The 24,543-nt window shown below is 43.9% G+C and overlaps 1 protein-coding gene across 1 annotated transcript; it reads right to left on the bottom strand.

Moving 5' to 3' along the window:
* LOC144501727 (coiled-coil domain-containing protein 137-like) lies at window positions 1-24,392 on the bottom strand. Its single transcript, XM_078225705.1, has 6 exons — window positions 24,231-24,392; window positions 21,155-21,270; window positions 12,157-12,391; window positions 10,905-10,987; window positions 6,168-6,247; window positions 1-405 (listed from the first exon to the last, which is right to left on the bottom strand). Exons 1-6 carry the CDS (start codon window positions 24,305-24,307, stop codon window positions 193-195), a joined length of 804 nt encoding a protein of 267 aa, XP_078081831.1. The 5' UTR covers window positions 24,308-24,392; the 3' UTR covers window positions 1-192.
* Between the last annotated feature and the right edge of the window lie 151 nt (window positions 24,393-24,543).

The following is a 24,543-nucleotide window of genomic DNA, read 5'->3' as shown; positions in this document are numbered from 1 at the left end:
TTCAACTCCAAAAACAGATACCTTTATTCATGTACAGGTTATAGTCTTTCGAGAGCTTATACTGCATGGTATATATTAGTACACACAATTCTCAACAAGTAGCCCGTCATTAAATAACAGATCAATGGACATTCAATTCTCCTCAGTATCCCTGGTTTGATGCCTCAAATTGAGACCATTCTGAGGCTGTCTCTATTTAGGATTTTTCAGCTTTTCTGTGCTGTTTTTAATTTGGGCCAGAGTTTCTAGTTTCTGTTTCTTCAGCGTTCTGTAAGCCTTAATGACCCTCTCCCGCTCCTCCAGCATCATCCTCTGACGAGCCATCGACATGGTGGGCTGCTTACTGCCCTGGGTCTCCTCACTTCGCTGAATCAGAGCTTTCAGAAGTAACTGTCTCTGGCCAGGCTAGAAAGAACGAACAATGGATTTAACACAAAGCAAAGGAAAACATAAAAGCCTTCACAGCTGATAGACGATTAAACATCTAAGTGTAATGGTGTGCATTACAATATCTGGAATTCTATAACAAAATTCTGAAACTTAGAAGTTACAATAAGCTGATTTTATCTTTGTCATTAAGATTGCATCACATATCAATCACAAACTCTAAGGTGGATGTATATTTGTAGCAAGAACTTGGAAATAGAATTAAATCATAAAATGCTGCAGCATGGCAACAAGCCATTTACTCCATTAAATCTGTGCTGGCGTTTTACTCCATCAGCCCCCTCTTTTATTCACTCTCTATACTCCTCTAATGTTCCTATTTTTCAAACTATTTATGCCTTTAAAATAAAATGGAATCGGCTTCAATAACAATCTGAGAGAGAGAATTCCATTCTTTAACCAGTGTATGAAATTGGTTTCTAGTATCTCATAAGTTTTAATTTCCTAACTGTATCTCCCACTACTGAATTTTGGAAAACTTGTAGTCAGAGCCACTGGTATTCCTTTCATATTTCCTCGGGACCCTTGGATGTGAACGGTCAGGTCTTGGCAAAGTGTCTACCTTGAGTTTGGTTGACTAATTTAGTACCAGTTCAGGTGGTGTGAAAGTCCTTGAAGTGGCAACAAATCGACTGCTATAGAAATTTTAAAAAAGTTTTTATTTATTCTTGTCACAAGTAGGTTTACATTAACATTGCAATGAAGTTACTGTGAAAATTCCCTAGTTGCCACACTCCGGCACCTGTTCGGGTACACTGAGGTGGAATTTAGCATGGCCAATGCACCTAACCAGCACGTCTTTCGGACTGTGGGAGGAAACCGGAGCACCCGGAGAAAACCACACGGACACGGAGAACGTACAAACTCCACACTGACAGTGACCCAAGCAGGGAAGCGAACCCGGGTCCCTGGCGCTGTGAGGCAACAGTGCTAATCACCGTGCCACCACAAGCATATCGCAATATATCTCCCCTAATCCCAGCAAACATTTTTTCCATCCCAGCCTATACTTGGATTATTGAAATGTCCTATAAATATAATGACTTGGCTTTATACTTCATTTAAAAATGTCACCCTCAACTTTGTTCATTGTTTGGTGGTTAATGAAACACTCCCAAGTACTGTGGCTGATCCCTTGCTATTTCTGAGCTCAATTTAAAAGGATTCTATTTGGGCCAGATTTAAGTCCTGAATCTATAATATAATCAATACTCACACAGTTGTTATAATTTACCTTTATGCTAAAGTTATTTCATAATAAGAGTAATTGAAAACTAGAGGTTAAACAAACAAATAAATCCACCTTCTTCTCAAAGCTGTGATCTCTGATGTTCAGAGCCCTCTGCTGGACAAATATTATAATCTTATTTATCCATCATGTGTCAACAGCACTTATTAAAATCCCCAGGTTATAAATTCAGCCCAACACAACATGCAGCATTTCAGAGACAGCCACCCACCAAATCTCTGCACAATAAAGTCCAAAGACGTGTGGGTTAGGTTGATTGGCCATGCTAAATTGCCCCTCAAGTGTCCCTAGGTTAGAGGGATGAGTGGGGTAAATATGTGGAGTTATGGGGATAGGGCCTGGGTGGGTTGTTGTTGGTGCAGACTCAATGGGCCGAATGGCCTCTTTCTGCATTGTGGGGTTTCTATGATTCCATAATTTTAAAATTCTAATGGAAGACAACCTAGTCGGTGAAAGAAAGCAAATGATCTGACTGGATTTATGAAAACTACACGGAGACAATGCTGTGTGCATCAACATCTGTGACATGGGTTAGTAATTGATTGGGAGATAGGAGAAACTGGGGATCAAGGGAGTGAACTCAATTGGCATAATGTGACCAGCGGTATTTCCCAGCTTTTCAACATATACATCAAACATCGGATGAAGGAATAGTGAACTGTATATCCCAAGCTGACAGACAATTAAAGAAGGAGTTACAGTAAATGATGTAGATCAGAGGAGCAAGTCAAAAAGGTTGAAGAAAAATTCAGCTAGTGGGTAAAACTGTGGTAGGTGAAAGTTCACTATGAAGGAGTGTGAGCTGATCTGATCTGGATCCAAGAGAAACAAATCGGAGTAATTTATTAATGGGAAGAGGCACCGTGGGTGGGGCAAAAGGATTTCGATGTCCATGTACACATATCATCACAAGCAAGCACACAGCTGAAAAAAGTAATCAGAAATGCTATTTGACTGTTAGCCTTTAAATCCCAAGGATTTAAAAATGGGCAAGTGATGCCTTCATTTGTCAAAGTCTTGGTCAGGTTCCATCGGATGTACTGCAGTCAGTTTTCATTACTGCATCTCAGAAAGGATATATTGGCCATGGAAGAAATATAGATACAGATCCACCAGAATGATATTGGGCTTAAAGGGTTAAATTGTGATGGCCAGTTGCATAAATGTACATTTGATTTGATTTATTGTCGCGTGTATTGGGATACAGTGAAAAGTATTGTTTCTTGCGCGCTATACAGACAAAACATACTGTTCATAGAATACATAGGGGAGAAGGAAAGGAGAGGGTGCAGAATGTAGTGTTACAGTTACAGGTAGGATGTAGAGAAAGAGCAGCTTAATATAAGGTAGGTCCATTCAAAAGTCTGATGGCAGCAGGGAAGAAGTTGTTCTTGAGTCGGTTGGTACATGATCTGACTTTTGCATCTTTTTCCCCGATGGAAGGAGGTGGAAGAGAGAATGTCCGGCGTGCGTGGGGTCTTTGATTATGTTGGCTGTTTTCCCAAGGCAGAGGGAAGTATAAGTTTAGAAAGTTCAGGTGTGATCTAATTGCGATGTTTAAAACAATTAAATGACTTGATAAGGTGGATACAGAGAAGCAGCCTTCTCTGGTGGAGGAATGCAGAACAAATTGAAAGTTATTGCTTGGCCATTTGAAAGCAAAATCAGGGAGCACTTTGTCTTACAAATTGTAGCGGAAATCAGAGTTTCTCTCAGTGGATACGGGGCCAATTGAAGATTCTAAGACCAAGATCAACAAATATTTATTAGGCAAAAATAGTAATATTATCAAAAGTGGGAAAATGGAAGCGAGATACAGATCAGCCATGATCTAATTAAATGTTGGAACAAGCTCGAGGAGCTGATGGCCTGTCCTCTTCTGACTTACAAGCACAGCAATTTCCATCTATAGAGTTATAACCAAACCAAAAATGAGGGGATGTCATTGTAAAGGATAAATAACAGTGGCCTCATAGCAGGTGAAAAGCAAGCACTGGCCAGTTACATCAGTTATGTGATTTAGCCTTTATAATCCACTGAACCTCAATATCCGCACATTTTGTTTTCCATCTCTTCTATCATCTTTAATTATCCCTAATATAGACTGGAATAATAGTAGTGCAAAAGGCAGAAAAGGGGAAAAGTTTCTGAAGTGCGTTCGGTATGTTTCAGGCCCAACGAGGAAGGTAGACCTAGTTCTGGAGAACAAAGTGGGTCAAGTGGATCAAGTGTCAGTAGGGCAAGCAAGATTGTAAAACAATGGGCTGCCTTTAAAGAGGAGATTATTCAGATACAGCCAAGATACATTCCCATGAGGGCAAAAAGGTAAAGCAACCAAAGCCGGAGCTCCATCCATGACAAAAGAGAATGTTGAAGCAGAAAAAGGTGCTTATGACGGATGTCAGGTTGATAATATAAGGAGGAACCCAGCTGAATATAGAAAATCCAGAAAGGAGGTGAAAAATGAAATAAGAAAGGCAAAGAAAGAGTACAAGAAGAGACTGACAGTTAACATGTAAAAGAACCTTCTCTAGGCATATGAATAGTTAGAGGAGAAATTAGGCCAATCAGGGAGGAAAAAAAAAACTTTGTGCATGGGGGCAGAGGACATGGCTGAGGTACTAAAAGAAAACTTTGCAGCTGTTTTTACCAAGCAAGAAAATGCTGCCAAAATCAGTGAAAGACGATGTCATTGAGATACTGGATGGGCTGGAAACTGATAAGAGATATTAGGAAGGGTAGACTTAAAAACAAAATGTAAGTAAGTCACCAGAAGTAAATGTATCTAAAGCTGCTGACAGAAGGGTAGAAAGTGCCTGAGTAATGGGTGCAATCTTCAAATCCTCCTCAGGCATGGGCGTGGTGCCAGAGGACTGGAGAATTGCAAATTTTCACCTTGTTCAAAAAAGGGTGCAAGGATAAACCCAGCAACTGAGACCAGACAGCTTCTCACCTCGGCGGTGGGAAAGCTCTTGTCCCAGAATTCTTGATCTGGGACAAAATTAACAGTCACTTTGGTATGGATAAGTAAGGCAAATTAAGGCAGATTTCTTAAAGGTAAATTGCATTTAATTCACTTGATGAGGCAACAGAGAGGATTGATGAGCATATGACCGATATAGTATACAAGGACTTCCAAAAGATGTTTGATAAGGTGCCACATAATGAACTTGCCAGCAAAGTTAAAGTCCATGGAACAAAAGTGGCAGCATGAATATGCAGTTTGCTGGATGACAAGAAACAAAGAGTAGGGCAGCACGATGGCTGAGTGGTTGGGGGGGGGGGGGGGGGGACACTGCTGCCTCACAGCAGGAAGTCTCACAACACCAGGTTAAAGTCCAACAGGTTTATTTGGTAGCAAAAGCCACTAGCTTTCGGAGCGCTGCTCCTTCGTCAGGTAAGCGGGAATTCTATTCACAAACAGGCACAAACTCAATTTACAAAATAATGGTTGGAATGCGAGTCTTTACAGGTAATCAAGTCTTAAAGGTACAGACAATGTGAGTGGAGAGAGGGTTAAGCACAGGTTAAAGAGATGTGTACTGTCTCCAGATGGGGCAGTTAGTGAGATTTTGCAAGTCCAGGCAAGTCGTGGGGGTTACAGATAGTGTGACATGAACCCAATATCCCGGTTGAGGCTGTCCTCATGTGTGCGGAACTTGGCTATCAGTTTCTGCTCAGCGACTCTGTCGTGAAGGCCGCCTTGGAGAACGCTTTCCCGAAGATCAGAGGCCGAATGCCCATGACCGCTGAAGTGTTCCCCAACAGGAAGAGAATACTCTTGCCTGGTGATTGTCGAGCGGTGTTCATTCACCCATTGTCGTAGCGTCTGCATGGTCTCCCCAATGTACCACGCCTCACAGCGCCAGGGACCCGGATTCAATTTCAGGCTTGGGTCACTGTCTGTTTGGAGTTTGCACTTTCTCCCCGTGTCTGCGTGGGTTTCCTCTGGGTGCTCCGGTTTCCTCCCACAGTCCAAAGATGTGTGGGTCAGGTTGATTGGCCATGCTAAATTGACCCTAGTGTCAGGGGGATTAGCAGGGTAAATGTGCGGGGTTACGGGAATAGGGTCTGGGTGGGATTGTGGCTGGTACCGGCTCAATGGGCCGAATGGCCTCTTTCTGTACTGTAGGGATTCTATGATTCTAATGGTGAACGGTTGTTTTTGGGGTTGGAAGAAGATATACAGATAGTGAGATTCCCTGGCGATCAATATCAGGAATACTGCTTTATTTGATGTACATTTATGACCTGGACTTGGCAGTACAAGGCGCAATTTCAAAATCTGCACATGACACAAAACTTGGGAAATATTGATAACTGTGAGGAGGATAGTGATAGGACTTCTAAAGGACGCACACGTCACTATCCCACCAAATTAAATACCCTCACCTACTAACACACCAGAAAATATCACCTATTGAGGCAATCTGGTTTGATATTTTTGATGCTTCAGAAACTAAGCATTTACCTGATCAGTTTCTTGGCTTTTCCTGGGTTTAGCCGTGAGGGTGGGGGGCCGCATGACCACTTCTCCAAATCTCACAGTATCTGCAAAATAAGATCAACCCGATTCTGAAAATAACCAAACATAACATCGACTACCAAATGTCCCGTCTGAAAATTTGTGTACGCAAATTCTGTCACACAAATTTGAGCTGCAAACCAATATTTTGGTCCGAACTCCATTAGCCCTTTGTATTTCAGTTGCCCTTCAGGTAGTCACAAAAGGCACGCTTTTTAAAACTGAGCTTCAATGTAAATGATCCTCAGGTATCCTAAGGAGGGTGAGCAACCAGGTGAACTTCCCACCTTACATTCTCAAGCTAGGAGAACTCAGTGACAGAGCTCTGTGACAGAGCTCTGTGTTTGCAAGCCAAAATCTTCAGAGGGTGTAGTTTTACTTAGGTCAAGTGCTCCACCTAGTGTCCTCATTAAAAACTGACGGTAAAAGTAAAGTTTATTTATTAGTCACATTCACAATCACACTGCATTGAAGTTACTGTGAAAATTCCCTAGTCGCCACACTCTGGCGCCTATTCGGGTACACTGAGGGAGAATTTAGCATGGCCAATTCATCTAACCAGCACATCTTTAGACTTGGGGAGGAAACCGGAGCACCCGGAGGAAACCCACGCCGACAAAGGGAGAATGTGCAACTCCACCCAGACAATGACCCAAGCCGGGAATCGATCCCGGGTCCCTGGCGCTGTGCGGCAGCAGTGCTAACCACTGTGCCACCGTGCCACACAGAAACGATGTTGTCTCGATGTAGACTTGCCCCCAGAAAGGGGGCCAATGGAGCAGTGTATGGGCTGAGGATTTCTTTCTTCATGGTAGAAGATGCAAAAAGCGTTCCAGAAGAAATGGGGAAACATTGGTCTAGTGAAAATGAAGAACTTAACAATATTAGTAACAAAATAGTACTGGAGAAATTAATGGAATAAAAGTCTGGATCTGGTGTGTTAAAGTAGGTGGCTACAGAGTTGGTGGGGCATTGATGATAATGTTCAAGAATTCCCTAAATTCCAGAACAGCCCCCATGGATTGGAAGGTAGCAAATATAACCCTGTTAGCTGTTACAAAGCGAGACTTTACGGTTATGTTTTAAACTGTCACCTTTAATTTAAAGTAAAATTGAGTAATTTGAAGAGAGGGTTGTGACCTCCAAAGAAATCTGCCCAGAGACAAGCTCAAGTGACCTCACTGTCATGGAGACAGAGGCACGGATCAAAATATATTGAAAGTATCATGCAGGTTTTAACAGCTGGACACAAAGGAGAAGGCAGCTGGTCTTGCTGTGCACAGACTCTCAAGAGTCAGTCAGTCAGACAGAGATATGGGGAGAAGGCACAGAACAGGTGCTGTTATATCAAGCAGAAGAAAAGGAATGTTTTTGCATTAGCCACCATGCAAAGTGTTGGCGATGACGGAATCCCTGATTGGGGAGACAAGGCTTGAAATCCACTCAATTATGCTTAGAAGATCGAGTGAAGTGGCTTTGTTTAAAAGAATAGTGGGAGATTCACGCTGATAGGGCAGGGAGAAGAGATCCTGTTAAAGTTGGGAGGAGTTTGGGACTTTATATGCAAGACTACATACAAGAACACACAAATTAGGAGGAGTGGGCCATTCAGCCCCTGGAGCCTGTTTTGTCAATTGATAAGATCATAACTGATCTGATGTGTCGTGTTTAGCCCCTATAACCTTTGACTCGCTTGTCAATCAAGAATCTATCTAACTCAGCCTTAAAAATATTCAATGACCCTGCCTTCCATTGCTTCCCAGGGAAGAGAATGCTACAGACTTACAAACCTCTGAGAAAACATTTCTCCCCACCTTCACTGGGAGACCACTTATTTTTAAACATGTCCCCTAGTTTAGTACATTGGTGGATGTCATAAAGACTGGCCGGGTGGTCAACAGTGAGGCGGAGTGTCTTGGGCTACAAGAAGATATTGATGGAATGGTCAAATGGGCAGATAAGTGGCAGATGGAATTTAACCCTGAAAAGTGTGAGGTGATACATTTTGGAAGGAGTAATTTGGCAAGGAAATACTCTATGAATGACATGACACTCGGAAGTTCTGTGGAACAAAGGGATCTTGGCATGTTTGTCCACAGAACTCTGAAGGCTTGTTAGTAGGGTGATGAAAAAGGCATATGGGACACCTGCCTTTCTCAAATGAGGTATAGATTACAAAAGCAGGGAAGTCATGTTGGAGTTGTATAAAACTTTGGTGAGGTCACAGCTGGAGCACTGTATGCAGTTCTGGTCGCCACGTTATAGGAAGGATGTGATTGCACTGGAGGGGGTGCAGAGGAGATTCACCAGGATGCTGCCTGGGATGGAACATTTAAGTTATGAAGAGAGGCTGGGTAGGCTTGGGTTGTTTTCATTGGAGCAGAGAAGACTGAGGGGGGCGACCTGATTGAGGTTTACAAGATTGAAGGGCATGGACAGGGTGGATATGGAGCAGCTGTTCCTCTTAGTTGAAGGGTCGGTCACGAGGGGACATAGGTTCAAGGTGAAGGGCAGGAGGTTTAAGGGGGAATGTGAGGAAAAGCTTTTTTACCCCGATGGTGGTGACAGTCTGGAATGCGCTGTCTGGGAAAGTGATAAAAGCAGGTTGCTCCACGTCCTTTAAAAGGTATCTGGATGAGCACTTGGCACATCATAACATTCAGGGCTATGGGCCAAGTGCTGGCAAATGGGATTAGATAGGGGGTCAGATGTTTCTAATGTGTCGGTGCAGACTCGGTGGGCCGAAGGGCCTCTTCTGCACTGTATAATTCTATGATTTCTGTCTCTCCAGTGAGGGGAAATATCCTTACAGCGCCCAACCTGCAGGATCACATGTTTCAACAAGATCACCTCTCATTCTTCTAAACTCCAATGGATACAGGCCTAACCTCTCCTCATAATCTAGATAACCCCTTCATCCCAGGAATCAATCGAGGGAATATTCTCTGAACTACTGCGAATGCAGTATAATATATAAATGCGGCATGGGGATGTTGTTGCGCTGAGCAGTTAATGGGGAGTATCTTTTCTGTAGTCTGTATTACTTGCCTATTAAATAACATTTAGTCAATGTTGATTTTAGTCTGTTCCAGGAAAATGTCATAAAATGTGAAACCTTTTCATGTGTTTCTTCTCATTGGCAAATTTGTTGTTTTTTTTATATAAAAGTCATCAGTCTCTATGGGGATCACAACAGGAATCTATAAGCCACTCACCCAACATCATTAGGAGGGAAAATGCCAGATTCTATTGTCAGGATGAAAGGATATTTAGAAAATTATAATATGACTGCGCAGATTTATAAAAGGGAAACGGTGTTTGACAAATCTTTCACATTTTTGAGGATCTAACTAACAGGACGGATAAGGGCAAACTAATAAATGTAGTGTATAAGAATTTTCAACAAAAATTATTCAATAAAGTGCTTCACAGGAAGTTCTTATACAAAGTTAGAACTAATAACTTTGGAACACAATTCTGGTCGCCACACTACCAGAAGGATGTGGAGGCTTTGGAGAGGGTACAGAAAAGATTTACCAGGATGTTGCCTGGTATGGAGGGCATTAGCTATGAGGAGAGGTTGGAGAAACTTGGTTTGTTCTCACTGGAACGACAGAGGTTGAGGAGCGACCTGATAGAAGTCTACAAGATTATGAGAGGCATGGATAGTCAAAAGCCTTTTCCCAGGATGGAAGAGTCAATGACTAGGGGGGCACAGGTTTAAGGTGCGAGGGACAAGGTTTAAAGGAGATGTACGAGGCAGATTTTTTTTACACAGAGGGTGGTGGGTGCCTGGAACTCGTTACCAGGGGAGGTAGTGGAAGCAGATACGATAGTGACTTTTAAGGGGCGTCTTGACAAATAAATGAATAGGATGGGAATAGAGGGATATGGTCATACCATAAATGCATCACACCACATAGACAGGTGTGGTGTCTGCATGCTCTCCCCAAGCATGCGACTTGGGGAGAGCATGCAGACACCACACCCGTCTGTGTAGTGTCTGCATGCTCTCCCCAAGTCTGCACGGGTTTCCTCCGGGTGATCTGGTTTCCTCCCACAGTCTGAAAGATGTGCTGGTTAGGTGCATTGGCCATGCTAAATTCTCCCTCAGTGTACCCGAACAGGCACCGGAGTGTGGCGACTGGGGGATTTTCATAGTAACTTCATTGTAGTGTTAATGTAAGCCTACTGGTCGTGAATGTAGCCCAAACGATCACGCAAATCAGCCTCCCATCCATTGACTCTGAATCCACTTCCCGCTGCCTCAGCAAAGCAGCCAGCATAATTAAGGACCCCACGCACCCCGGACATTCTCTCTTCCACCTTCTTCCGTCGGGAAAAACATACAAAAGACTGAGATCACGTACCAACCGACTCAAGAACAGCTTCTTCCCTGCTGCTGTCAGACTTTTGAATGGACTTACCTTGCATTAAGTTGATCTTTCTCTGCACCCTAGCTATGACTATAACACTACATTCTGCACCCTCTCCTTTCCTTCTCTATGAACGGTGTGTTTTGTCTGTTTAGTGCACAAGAAACAATACTTTTCACTGTACGTTAATATATGTGACAATAATAATCAAATAATAAATAAACTTTAGACTTTAATAAACTGTATCCCACTAGAAGGCAGAACTGGTACGCACCGCACTACCACACCCTTGGCTATAGGAACTTACCTGTAAACATTTCTTTCTCCAGTTTCATCTCCTTTCTTTCAGTTTTCTTTCTCATAAACTTTTCCAATCGCTTCCTGTCAAACCTATTTGATACAAACCAAGGTTAACTGACAATTCACAACGATAAAAATATTTTAAAACATCTAAATCCCTCTCATCACTCAATGCTGGTTTGGGTCTCCAGAAAAATCTGCGATTGCCACTTCACCCATTTTTCTTTAAATAATAGGGAATTCTATGTTCTGGTTTGGTGTTTGGAGAGCAACACTACCACAGATCAAACGTTTCGGCCTTAAAGAGTTTGCATTAGTGCATCCTGGACAGATTATTAGGACAGGGCTCACAATGGATGCAGAGGGATAGACATGTGGTTCTTTCACACAGAGACCTTGGATGTTAAGCCAGTGCAGACCAACTGTCAGTTGACTATTCTTAAGCATGAACAATATCAAAAAACATTCACCGTCTGTAATGAGAAAGCACCTGCAGTCTCTCTCCAGTTATTTCCACTTTGAATGGCCTTGTGCGTAGAGCTGAGGAAACCCCCTGTAAATGACATGGATACACATGAAGCTGACCCCAAGTCATGTCTACCAGAATCATAGAATTCTACAGTGCAGAAGGAGGTCATTCAGCCCATCGAGTGTGCACAGACCACAATCCCACCCAGGCCCTATCCTCACAACCCCATGCATTTACCCACTGCTAACCACTGTGCCACCGTGCTGCCCTTCAGGGAAGTTCTCTGAAACAAGCCCATGGTAGAATTGGAGTGAAGGGACAGGGAAAGAACTTCGGTCCCATTATATTCCCCGAGGACAGTGCTAAAGCATGGGTCATAGCTGATAATAATCCAGGCTGACCTGCAATTAGGTGCTCCAAATGTCTGACAGAAGGATAATACATTTCTAAATATTGGAGATTTTCTTTTAAGATTATTTAAGGTAGACGATTGTAAAATGAAATGTTACCATACAAGTAACATGCATACCATACAGGCTACAGCTCCAAAGTAAACTGATTCCCTATTTGTGTTAAGAATTGTGACCGATATGCAAGCAATAATGTATACTTATTAATCACAATGACTTTATTAGATTCCCATCTCAAAGACAGATTCCCTTTCCTTTTCTTCCAACCTGTTTTTTTTTTCAGCATAAAGCGAAGAGGAAACATGTTATAATTGCAGTTATCTATCAGCAATGTCAAGCTCCACACAAGATATACCATATGTACAGATAATGGAACATACTCTTTCTTTTTCTCAGACTTCAATTTGACATTGCCTGCCTTTTCTTCCTTCTCCTTATCCAACTCAGGACGTCGGGCCACTTGATTTTTGGTCATGAACATTACGTGCTGTGCTTCTTTCTCCATGCGCTCAATGTAGGCTCTTTCGGGCTCGTGCTTCCGCCTCTTAAACTTTGGAACCGGTATGTCTCTGTGGGGATCTGCGCCCATTGAAGGAGGCTTCTTCACTGGCTTTTCTGGGTATTTAAAGAAAAATTAATTGTGTGACTTATTACGCTGTTACAGATCACCCACTCAAAGGTTGAGTTTGTATGTGCTCTACACAAGAGTGAGTTATTTTGGTCTAAAGACAGAAAGAGACCCGAGGATGTGGATGAGAAAAAAACAACACTAAATAAGTGACAGCCCTTGGTTAAGCACATTCAAACCAGAGTTGCGGTACAGTGGCACAGTGGTTAGCACTGCTGCCTCACAGCGCCAGGGATCTGGGTTCGATTCCCCGGCTTGGGTCACTGGCTGTGCGGAGTCTGCACATTCTCCCCGTGTCTGCGTGGGTTTCCTCCGGGTGCTCTGGTTTCCTCCCACAGTCCAAAAGACGTGCTGGTTAGGTGCATTGGCCGTACTAAATTCTCCCTCAGTGTACCTGGAGTGTGGCTACTAGGGGATTTTCACAGTAATTACACTGCAGTGTTAATATAAGCCTATTTGTGACTAATAAATAAACTTTAACTTGAATGATTATTATCCAAAAGCACACTAAGCACTTGTAAACATTGGAAATTGGCTGTAACGTCTGCCGTACAAACAAAAGGGATAGGAAAGCACCATCTGCTAAGGACCATCTGCTTCACCACACCAGCCCACCCAAATCTGTAGCTATGTACACCATTGATGCCCACTCCTAGGGGAAGCAGAAACATATGGTGAGTAGCCTGAGGAGACATCCTGTTTTGGCTCACCCGTGAGAATGGATGTTTGAGCAAGACAGCAGAGGATTGCTGGCACTTGTGGAATTATACCCTAACAAAACCCTTCAGAGCAAAAAGGAGAAAATTAGCCAAAAGGAAAAGCTGACAATTGGAAAACTACCCAAGGCCAGAAAACACAGCCATGGCAAAATTACCAAATTTAAATATAATGTGGTGGCTGAGCTAACAAGTAGGTTGCTTGGGTGCAGCACAATAGTAGAGTCAAGGTCAGAAGACAAACTTAAAAATGAGAGTGCTGTCATATTTATGCATCATCCTATTAAGTAAAAAGACTAATTGCAGAATTTACTTTTCTCTCTCATCCAAAATTATACTCCGTGTAAAATATAAATGTGAAGCTGCTAAAAATTAGTATGCATTTCTGTTTCGAGTCGCACAAAATGTAAAGATTTTAAATCCTATTTACAGGACATGGGTGTCACTGCCTAGTAAGAAGTCTCACAACACCAGGTTAAACATAGAAACATGGAAACCCTACAGTGCAGAAACAGGCCATTCGGCCCATCGAATCTGCACCGACCACAATCCCACCCAGGCCCTACTCCCATATCCCAACACATTTACCCGCTAATCCCTCGAACCTACGCGTCGTAGGACACTAAGGGGCAATTTTAGCATGGCCAATCAATCTAACCCGCACATCTTTGGACTGTGGGAGGAAACCGGAGCACCCGGAGGAAACCCATGCAGACACGAGGAGAATGTGCAAACTCCACACAGACAGTGACCCAAGTCGGGAATCGAACCCAGGTCCCTGGAGCTGTGAAGCAGCAGTGCTAACCACTGTGCTACCGTGGTTAAAGTCCAACAGGTTTATTTGATAACACAAGCTATCGGAGTGTCACTCCTTCTTCAGGTGAGTGAGGAGCTGTGTTCACAAACAGGGCATATATAGACACAAACTCAATTACAAGATAATGGTAATTATCGATGTCATGTTGAAAGCTCCGGAGAAGATGTCATAGCTTCTCCACTCCAGGGATGTGATGTCATTGATGAAGACGAACATCTCACCAAGGCCATCCCCACACCTCCACTTCTTGCCTTCAAACAACAGCACAACCTCAAACAGACCATTGTCCGCAGCAAACTACCCAGCCTTCAGGAGAACAGTGACCACGACACCACACAACCCTGCCACAGCAACCTCTGCAATTCGTGCTGGATCATCAACACGGATGCCATCATCTCACGTGAGAACACCATCCACCAGGTACACGTTACATACTCTTGTGACTCAGCCAACATTGTCTATCTGATACGCTGCATGAAAGAATGTCCCGAGGCATGGTACATTGGGGAGACCATGCAGACGCTACGACAACGGAGGAATGAACACCGCTGCTCGACAATCACCAGGCAGGAGTGTTCTCTTCCTGTTGGGGAACACTTCAGCGGTCACGGGCATTCAGCCTCTGATCTTCGGGTAAACGTTCTCCAAGGCAGCCTTCACGACACACGACAACGCAGAGTCGCTGAGCAGAGACTGATAGCCAAGTTCCGCACACACGAGGACGGCCTCAACCGGGATCTTGGGTTCATGTCACACTATCTGTAACCCCCACGACTTGCCTGGGCTTGCAAAATCTCACTAACTGTCCTGGCTGGAGACGATACACATCTCTTTAACCTGGCTTAACCCTCTCTCCACTCACATTGTCTGTACCTTTAAGACTTGATTACCTGTAAAGACTCGCATTCCAACCATTATCTTGTAAATTGAGTTTGTGTCTTTATATGCCCTGTTTGTGAACACAGCTCCTCACTCACCTGAAGGAGCAACACTCCGAAAGCTTGTGCTACCAAATAAACCTGTTGGACTTTAACCTGGTGTTGTGAGACTTCTTACTGTGCCCACCCCAGTCCAACACCGGCATCACCACATCATGTCACTGTCTAGCCAGCATTTACTGCCCATCCCTAATTAACCCTGAGAAGGCTGTGGTGAGCTGTCTTGAAGATGGAGGAAAACCCTGAATCACACAGGGACATACTGAACTTTTAAATAAGAACCGTGGTTTTAAAAATGAACACACAAGCCAAAGATGGTGGAGGATGTAAATTCAGTCACTGGCTGAATTGCTGATGAATGATACTAAGAGAGAGGCATCATACCCTGTTTCCAGACAAGGAAACATCAAAAGCACAAAAGGCCAGACAGAAGCTACCATCTCCTGTGGAGACAATTGGAGCTGATTATCATCTCAGCAGGAATGTTTTGTTTCAAAGCGAGAAGTGTAACAGGTAAGGCAGATGAACTTAGAGCTTGGATTAGTACTAGGAACTACGATGTTGTTGCCATTACAGAGACTTGGTTAAGGGAAGTACAGGATTGGCAGTTTAACATTCCAAGATACAGATGTTTCAGACGGGATAGAGGGGGATGTAAAAGGGGTGGGGGAGTTGCACTACTGGTTAAGGAGAATATCACAGCTGTACTCCGGGAGGACACCTCGGAGGGCTCATACACGAGGCAATATGGGTAGAGCTCAGGAATAGGAAAGGTGTAGTCACAATGTTCGGGGTTTACTATAGGCCACCCAACTGCCAGCGGGAGATGGAGGAACAGATACGTAGGCAGATTTTAGCAAGGTGTAAAAGTAAGTCGGTTGTTCTGGTGGGAGATTTTAATTTCCCCCATACTGACTGGGACTCATTTAGTGCTAGGGGCATGGATGGGGCAAAGTTTGTAAGGAGCATCCAGGAGGGTTTCCTGAAACAGTATGTAGATAGTCCAACTAGGGAAGGGGCCATGCTGGACCTAGTATTGGGGAATGAGCCCGGCTAGGTGGTCGATGTTTCAGTAGGGGAGCAGTTCGGGAACAGTGACCACAATTCAATAAGCTTTACGGTACTGATGGATAAATATAAGTGTAGTCCTCAAGTTAAGGTGCTAAATTGGGGGAAGGCTAATTACAACAATATTAGGCAGGAACTGAAGAATGCAGATTGGGGCAGATGTTTGAGGGAAAATCAACATCTGGCACGTGGGATGCTTTCAAGTGTAAGTTGATAGGAATTCAGGACTGGCACATTCCTGTAAGGATGAGGGATAAGTATGGCAAGTTTTGGGAACCTTGGATAACGAGAGATATTGTGAGCCTCGTCAAAGAGAAAAAGGAAGCATTTGTCAAAGCTAGGAGGCTGGGAATACACGAAGCAAGTGTGGAATACAAGGAAAGTAGAAAGAAACTTAAGCAAGGAGTAAGAAGGGCTAAAAGGGGTCATGAAAAAGCATTGGCCAGCAGAATTAAGGAAAATCCCAAGGTGTTTTATACATATATAAAGAGCAAGAGGGTAGCCAGGGAGAGGGTTGGCCCACTCAAGATCAAGGGAGGGAATCTATGTGTGGAGCCCGAGGAAATGGGCGAGATATTAAATGAGTACTTTGCGTCAGTATTCACCAAAGAGAAGGACTTGGTGGATGATGAGTCTGGGAAAGGATGTGTAGATAGTTTGAGTCATGTTGAGATCAAAAAGGAGGAGGTATTGGGGTTCTTGAGAAACATCAAGGTAGACAAGTCCCCATGGCCTGATGGGATATACCCCAGAATACTGAGAGGGGCAAGGGAGGAAATTGCTGGGGCCTTGACAGAAATCTTTGTATCCTCACTGGCTGCAGGGGAGGTACAGTAACAGTTTTAACAACACCAGGTTAAAGTCCAACAGGTTTATTTGGTAGCAAATACCATTAGCTTTCGGAGCGCTGCTCCTTCGTCAGATGGAGTGGAAATTTGCTCTCAAACAGGGCACAGAGACACAAAATCAAGTTACAGAATACTGATTAGAATGCAAATCTCTACAGCCAACCAGCCAATCTCTACAGTTGGCTGTAGAGATTTGCATTCTACTCAGTATTCTGTAACTTGATTTTGTGTCTCTGTGCACTGTTTAAGAGCACATTTCCACTCCAACTGATGAAGGAGCAGCGCTCCAAAAGCTAATGGTAATTGCTACCAAATAAACCTGTTGGACTTTAACCTGGTGTTGTTAAAACTGTTACTGTGTTTACCCCAGTCCAACGCCGGCATCTCCACATCATGACTACAGGGGAGGCCCCAGAGAATTGGAGAACAGCCAATGTTGTTCCTTTGTTTAAGAAGGGTAGCAAGAATAATCCAGGTAATTACAGGCCGGTGAGCCTTACATCAGTGGTAGGGAAATTATTGGAGAGGATTCTTCGAGACAGGATTTATTCCTACTTGGAAATAAGTGGACCTATTAGTGAGAGGCAACATAGTTTTGTGAAGGGAAGGTCGTGTCTCACTAACTTGATCGAGTTTTTCGAGGAAGTGACGAAGATGATTGATGAGGGTCGGGCAGTGGATGTTGTCTACATGGACTTCAGCAAGGCCTTTGACATGGTCTCTCATGGCAGACTGGTGCAGAAGGTGAAGTCGCATGGGATCAGAGGTGAGCTGGCAAGGTGGATACAAAACTGGCTCGATCAAAGAAGACAGAGGGTAGCAGTGGAAGGGTGCGTTTCTGAATGGAGGGCTGTGACAAATGGTGTTCCTCAGGGATCGGTGCTGGGACCTTTGCTGTTTGTAATATAGATATAAATGATTTGGAGGAAAATGTAACGGGATTGATTAGTAAGTTTGCGGACGACACAAAGGTTGGTGGATTTGTGGATAGCAATGAGGACCATCAGAGGATACAGCAGAATATAGATCAGTTGGAGACTTGGGCGGAGAGATGGCAGATGGAGTTTAATCCGGACAAATGTGAGGTAATGCATTTTGGAAGGTCTAATACAGATAGGAAATATACAGTAAGTGGCAGAGTCCTTAAGAGTATTGATAGGCAAAGGGATCTGGATATACAGGTACACAGGTCACTGAAAATGGCAATGCAGGTGGAGAAGGTAGTCAAGAAGGCATATGGCATGCTTGCCTTCATCAGCCGGGGTACTGAGTTTAAAAATTGGCAAGTCATGTTGCAGCTTTATTGAACCTTAGTTAGGCCGCACTTGGAATATAGTGTTCAATTCTGGTCGCCACACTACCAGAAGGATGTGGAGGCATTGGAGAGGGTACAGAAAAGATTTACCAGGATGTTGCCTGGTATGGAGGGCATTAGCTATGAGGAAAGGTTGGAGAAACTTGGTTTGTTCTCACCGGAACGACAGAGGTTGAGGGGCGACCTGATAGAAGTCTACAAGATTATGAGAGGCATGGACAGAGTGGATAGTCAGAAGCTTTTTCCCCAGGGTGGAAGAGTCAATTAGTAGGGGGCATAGGTTTAAGGTGCAAGGGGCAAGTTTAAAGGAGATGTACGAGGCAGATTTTTTACAGAGAGAGTAGTGGGTGTCTGGAACTTGTTGCCGGGGGAGGTAGTGGAAGCAGATACGGGAGTGACTTTTAAGGGGCATCTTGACAAGTACACGGATAGGATGGGAATAGAGGGATATGGTCCCTGGAAGGGTAGGGGGTTTTAGTTAAGTCGGGCAGCATGGTCGGTGCAGGCTTGGAGGGCCGAAGGGCCTGTTCCTGTGCTGTAATTTTCTTTGTTCTTTGAATGATATCGCGTGATCAATGTCCCAGACCAGTTTGTGAATTTTTGCCTTCCAGGAATATACAAACACTGGGATAAAAGCCAGCTCCAAAATTTGGTCAGTGTTGACTTGTGCTGGATGTGTCAGCGTGTGACACAGGAGAAAAGACACCATCAGACCTCTGCAAAGGTTTTGCAGGTAATTCTCTCTCTGATTGCTAAAGCGAGCCAAGTCAGCAAAGTCCCAGCTGAAAAGAAAACAGGGCAGCTTCTCAGCCAATCCACTGGAATCTCAATGGGACACACTGCTGCCACTGTGCGCCAGTGGTCGAGGGAGTGAATGTTGGAGATGATGAATGGGGTGCCAATCAAGTGGGCTGTTTTATCCTGGTCGGTGTCAAGCTTCTTGGGTGTTGTTTGAGGTGCACTCATCCAGGCAAGTGGAGAGTATTCCATCTCACTCTTGGCTTGTGCCTTGTAGATGGTGGATATGCTTTGGGAAGTCAGGAGGTGACTTAATCATCACAGAATTCCAAGTATCTGACCTGTTCTTGTAACTACAGTAATTATATGGCTCTTCCAGTTCAGTTTCTGCTCAATGGTAACCCCCCGGATGTTGATATTGAGGGATTCAGCGATAGTAATGCCACTAAACATCAAGGAGAGATGATTCAATTTGCTCTTGTTGAAGATGTCATTGCCTGACGCTTGTGTGGTGGGAACAGTGCTTGTGATTCATCTTCCCAAGCCTGAATGTTGTCCAGGTCTTGCTGTATACAGACATGGCCCACCACAGCATCTGAGGAGACGCAAAAGGCACTGAATATTATGCAATCCATCAATGAACATGTCTACGTCTGACCTTATGATAGCGGGAAGGTTATTGACGAAGCAGCTAAAGATGGTTAAACAGCATTGGGTATTTTCTAAGACAGTAAAGGAAAGGTTATTTGCTTCTTGGGGTGTCTGTCATAACTAAAGTTTGATCAAGCTGTATTTCCACTCTCCACACTAATAAATCCTGTGATTGCAATCATAAATAAATGTACCCATACCAACTTCATGATTCAACCCTAATGATTGAATTACCCTTTTCCCCTAGTTAAATGCAAAATATTACATTAATATCAAAAATTTACAGAACTAACTGCTCCAGCAGTGCTCCCTGGATGCCATTTCTCTGCTGCTTCTTTCTTTGAAAACTGTCTTAACGCAACACAATTCCACCCTCAACTTTCTCACTAACCAACTGTATGTTTGCCTTCCAAATGGATGGCTCCGGTTGCTCATGAAATTTGTCCAGACATAACAGCACAGACCACAATCAGTAAGGATAGGCAACAACACCTCGTCCACGATCATCCTCAACACCGGTGCCCCACAAGGCTGTGTTCTCAGCCCCCTACTATACTCTTTATACATCTATGACTGTGTGGCCAAATTCCCCTCCAATTCGATTTTCAAGTTTGCTGACACCACCGTAGATCTCAAACGTTGACGAGACAGAGTACAGGAATGAGATAGAGCATCTGGTGAACTGGTGCGGCAACAGTAATCTCTCCCTCAATGTCAACAAAATGAAGGGGATAGTCATCGACTTCAGGAAGCATAAAGGAGAACATGTCCCTGTCTACATCAACAAGGATGTAGAAGAAAGGGTCGAGAGCTTCATGTTTTTAGGTGTCCAGATCATTAACAACCTGTCCTGGACACCCCATGCCGACACTATAGTTAAGAAAGCCCACCAACGCCTCTACTTTCTCAGAAGACTAAGGAAATTTGGCATGTCAGCTCCGACTCTCACCAACTTTTACAGAGGCACAATAGAAAGCATTCTTTCTGGTTGTATCACAGCTTGGTATGGCTCCTGCTCTGCCCAAGACTGCAAGAAACTACAAACGGTCGTGAATGTAGCCCAATCCATCATGCAAACCAGCCTCCCATCCAGTGACTCTGTCTACGCTTCCCACTGCCTCTGCAAAGCAGCCAGCATAATTAAGGACCCCACGCACCCCAAACATTCTCTCTTCCACCTTCTTCTGACAGGAAAAAAGATACAAAAGTCTGAGGTCACGTACCAACCGACTCAAGAACAGCTTCTTCCCTGCTGCTGTCAGACTTTTGAATGGACCTACTTGCATTAAGTTGATCTTTCTCTACACCCTAGCTATGACTGTAACACTACATTCTGCACTGTCTTCTTTCCTTCTCTATGAACGGTATGCTTTGTCTGTATAGCGCACAAGAAACAATACTTTTCACTGTATACTAATACATGTGACAATAATAAATCAAATCAAAAATCCTATCCACATTGGTTACTGGTTTTCTGCTCCATGGATGGGATTTATCCTATTTCCCTGGTCAAATCACACTCACTATAAGCAGAATGTACTATATCAAATCTCAACAAGTCCTACAGGTTCTATAATAAACATGCGACCTAGGCTCAGGGTAACTAATGTCAGGTGAGTGGTAAGTTTTAAAGGAATTATGATAAGTTGACCACTTTACCAGGCTTTTTCTTCTGCTTCTTCATTTTCTCCCTACTCCTCATTATCTCACGGACTTTGTATGGAATTTCCTGTTCATCAATATTTTTGGGCTTCATGTTGTATTTCTTTGGTTCACTGTAGAGTTAAAAGTGCATTATTGTCAAATAATCTTTGATTTGAATTATATTGCTGCACTTACAAACAAGGCTGACAGATACACAAAGATCCTGATTCTTTTCCTGCCCAGTTTCCACATGCTCAGTATTGTATTCACCCAGGTCTCAGTAATGGACAGCATTAAAAGTGAACATCAAATTTGTTGAGAACTTTAATTAATCGGGACTCTACTCGCTCCTTCTTTTTTGCAAACTCCTTCAACAACTCAAAATTTTTAACCCCAACCATGTGAAAGAAGCACGTTGACCACTGTGTATTATCACAAGCGCTTACTAATATTCCTCCTGTTTGTTATCAATTGTGTCTTTGTCTATTAGAAGTTAACCACTACCTCTTTGTGATACTTGAGATTTGGGATCATGCTTTACGAGACTCAGAATTGAATGATTACGGGACTCCTCATTCTTCCATGTTAACAACCTGCGCATTCCCCTTACAAAATGCAATGCAGAGGGAAAATTAACATTAAAACCTCCTAGTATTTGGAGACTCGTTGCTGCAGAATTAAAATAATTCAAATGCAGCTGGACTGTAGATGTCGAGCTCTCTTTCTCTACTTGCAAATGCATTTGTTGAGTACATATAGAACAGTACAGCACAGTACAGGCCCTTCGGCCCTCGATGTTGTGCCGAGCTTTGTCCGAAACCAAGATCAAGCTATCCCACTCCCTATCATTCTAGTGTGCTCCATGTGCCTATCCAATAACCGCTTGGCAGTTCCTAAAGTGTTAGACTCCACTATCACAGCAGGCAGTCCATTCCACACCCCAACCACTCTCTGAGTAAAGAACCTACCTCAGACATCCCTCCTATATCTCCCACCATGAACCTTACAGTTATGCCCCCTAGTAACAGCTACATCCACCCGAGTAAATAGTCTCTGAATGTCCACTCTATCTATCCCCCTCATCATCTTATAACCCTCTATTAAGTCGCCTCTCATCCTCCTCCGCTCTAAAGAGAAAAGCTCCCTCAACCTTTCCTCACAAGACCAACCCTCCAAACCAGGCAGCATCCTGGTAAATCTCCTCTGCACTCTCTCCAATGCTTCCACATCCTTCTTATAGTGAGGTGACCAGAACTGCACACAATATTCCAAGTGTGGTCTCACCAAGGTCCTGTACAGTTGCAGCATAACCCCATGGCTCTTAAACTCAAACCCCCTGTTAGAGTAGAAAAGTTAACTGGTCTCAGTCCATTTTATAGGCAGATACACAAATTTAACATCTTTCAAAATGAATAGAAGGCAGCCTGTTAATGAAAAAAAGCCATCTGGCAATGTTAAGATGTTTGAACAGAGATATTTCCCTAAAAAAGCTAAAAACACAATTTACTTATAGCTTTTGGTGTTATGATGGGTTTACAACATACTATGTTCCTATTTAGTAATAAAACATAAATAACCATAACACAGTTCAAGGTATACTCTACTTCCTCTCGTCAATAGCACAAGCACCCGCTACATGTTCCATGACTATCATTGGTGGAATTGCAAATCCAGGAGTTTGGATTTGGTTTCCTCTCCCCCATTCTGAATGCCAATACTTCAGTGGTAACTCTTGCATTTCAATCTTTTTGACTAACCTTTTCACCCAGAGGGTGGTGGGAGTCTTGAACTCACTGCCTGAAAGGGTAGTGGATGCAGAGACCCTCTGAACATTTACGAAGTATTTAGATGTGTTTTTGCGATGTCAAGCCACACAAGGCTGTGGGCCAAGTGCTCTTTTGATTACAGAAATCTCTAAAAGAGCAAGCGCCCCAACTTTCAAACCCTACAAATAAAATCGCAAGGGCACGTGTAACTCATTCCCCTCCCCCACCAACAAAAGGCCTCGTTGGTTAAGAACTAACACCGCGATTAATTAGTGCAGAGTTAACTGGCCTTACAGTGACAGCCCCTAACTCACAATGCGCACCAGCTGTTTGTTACTGTGCTTAGTTGTTTGTGCTATTGTATTAAAAATGGCATGCTTATTGTTGATACTGTTATATTAGATGTTATCTCTATAATTTATTATTGTGAGATAGTATTGTATTCTGGTTCGTAATTTGAAAGTGTAATGCATTTTGTATTTGTAAACTGTTTGATAAATAAAAGATTGACACTGACAGCCCCAGGGCATCATGAAAAAAAGCCTTGTATTGGTCAGGGGCTTCAGGGCATCCCAAAATGCTTAAAAGCAAATTACTGCGGATGCTGCAATCTGAAACCAAGAGAGAAATTGCTGGAAAATTGCAACAGGTCTGGCAGCATCTGTAAGGAGAGAAAACAGCTGACGTTTCGAGCCCAGATGAACCTTTGTCAAAGATGCTGTTACAGATGCTATGATGTGGAGATGCCAGCCTTGGAGTGGGGTAAACACAGCACGCCGAAAGCTAGTGGCTTGTGCTACCAAATAAACCTGCTGGACTTTAACCTGTTGTGAGACTTCTTACTGTGTTACAGATGCTGCCAGACCTGCTGAGATTTCCCAGCATTTTCTCTTTTGATCCCAAAGTGCTTTACAGTCAATGAAACATCTGTGACGATTATATTATAAAGTAGTTGTGTTCTATGTTATGAATCAAGCACTGCAAGGAGTTGGTTTTTTTTGTTTTTGAATGTATTTATCAATAAAAAATTCGGTGTGGCGCGAGCAAGTTTTTATTCCGAAAGTGCGGCCCAGTGAAAAAAGTTTGGGAACCACTGGGTTATCCGGTAAATGTGCTGGGATATGGGGGTAGGGCCTGGGTGGGACTCGATGGGCCCAATGGCCTCTTTCTGCACTGTAGGGTTTCTATGATTCTACACGGGGAGAACGTGCAGACTCCACACAGACAGTGACCCAAGCCGGGAATCCAACCCGGCTCCCTGGCGCTGTGAGGCAGCAGTGTGAGCCCCGGGCCAGCTCCTTCCCTTCCCTCCCGGATTCCCCCACCTGTTCCGCTGCTCCGTCCGCCACCGCTGCCCCGGGGCTCTCCCGTCCACATCTTCCCCTCTCCGCCGCTTCGCCATCGCCCGCACAAGCCGGGCCCGCCGCGCCCCGATTGACCGGCTCGAAACCACGTGCCAGGCCCACCGCGCCCCGATTGGCCGGCTCGAAACCACGTGCCAGGCCAACCGCGCCCCGATTGGCCGGCTCGAAACCACGTGCCAGGCCAACCGTGCCCCGATTGGCCGGTTCGAAACCACGTGCCAGGCCAACCGCGCCGCGATTAGCCGGTCCGAAATCACGTGCTAGGCCCGCCGCG

Source organism: Mustelus asterias, chromosome 12, assembly GCF_964213995.1.
Source record: "Mustelus asterias chromosome 12, sMusAst1.hap1.1, whole genome shotgun sequence".
In the NCBI taxonomy this organism is placed as follows: domain Eukaryota; kingdom Metazoa; phylum Chordata; class Chondrichthyes; order Carcharhiniformes; family Triakidae; genus Mustelus; species Mustelus asterias.
The sequence above is the reverse complement of the archived record's forward strand: the minus strand, read 5'-3'. Positions and strand labels throughout refer to the sequence as shown.

What these genes read in the sequence shown, in the direction of transcription:
- LOC144501727 (XM_078225705.1), bottom strand. Translation starts at nt 24,307, where the DNA reads ATGGCGAAGCGGCGGAGAGGGGAAGATGTGGACGGGAGAGCCCCGGGG. An exon ending in GAAGCAGAAGAAAAAGCCTG is followed by an intron (nt 12,392 to 21,154) that starts GTAAAGTGGTCA and finishes TTAAATACCCAG; the next exon opens with AAAAGCCAGTGAAGAAGCCT. An exon ending in GGAGAAAGAAATGTTTACAG is followed by an intron (nt 6,248 to 10,904) that starts GTAAGTTCCTAT and finishes CTTATTTTGCAG; the next exon opens with ATACTGTGAGATTTGGAGAA.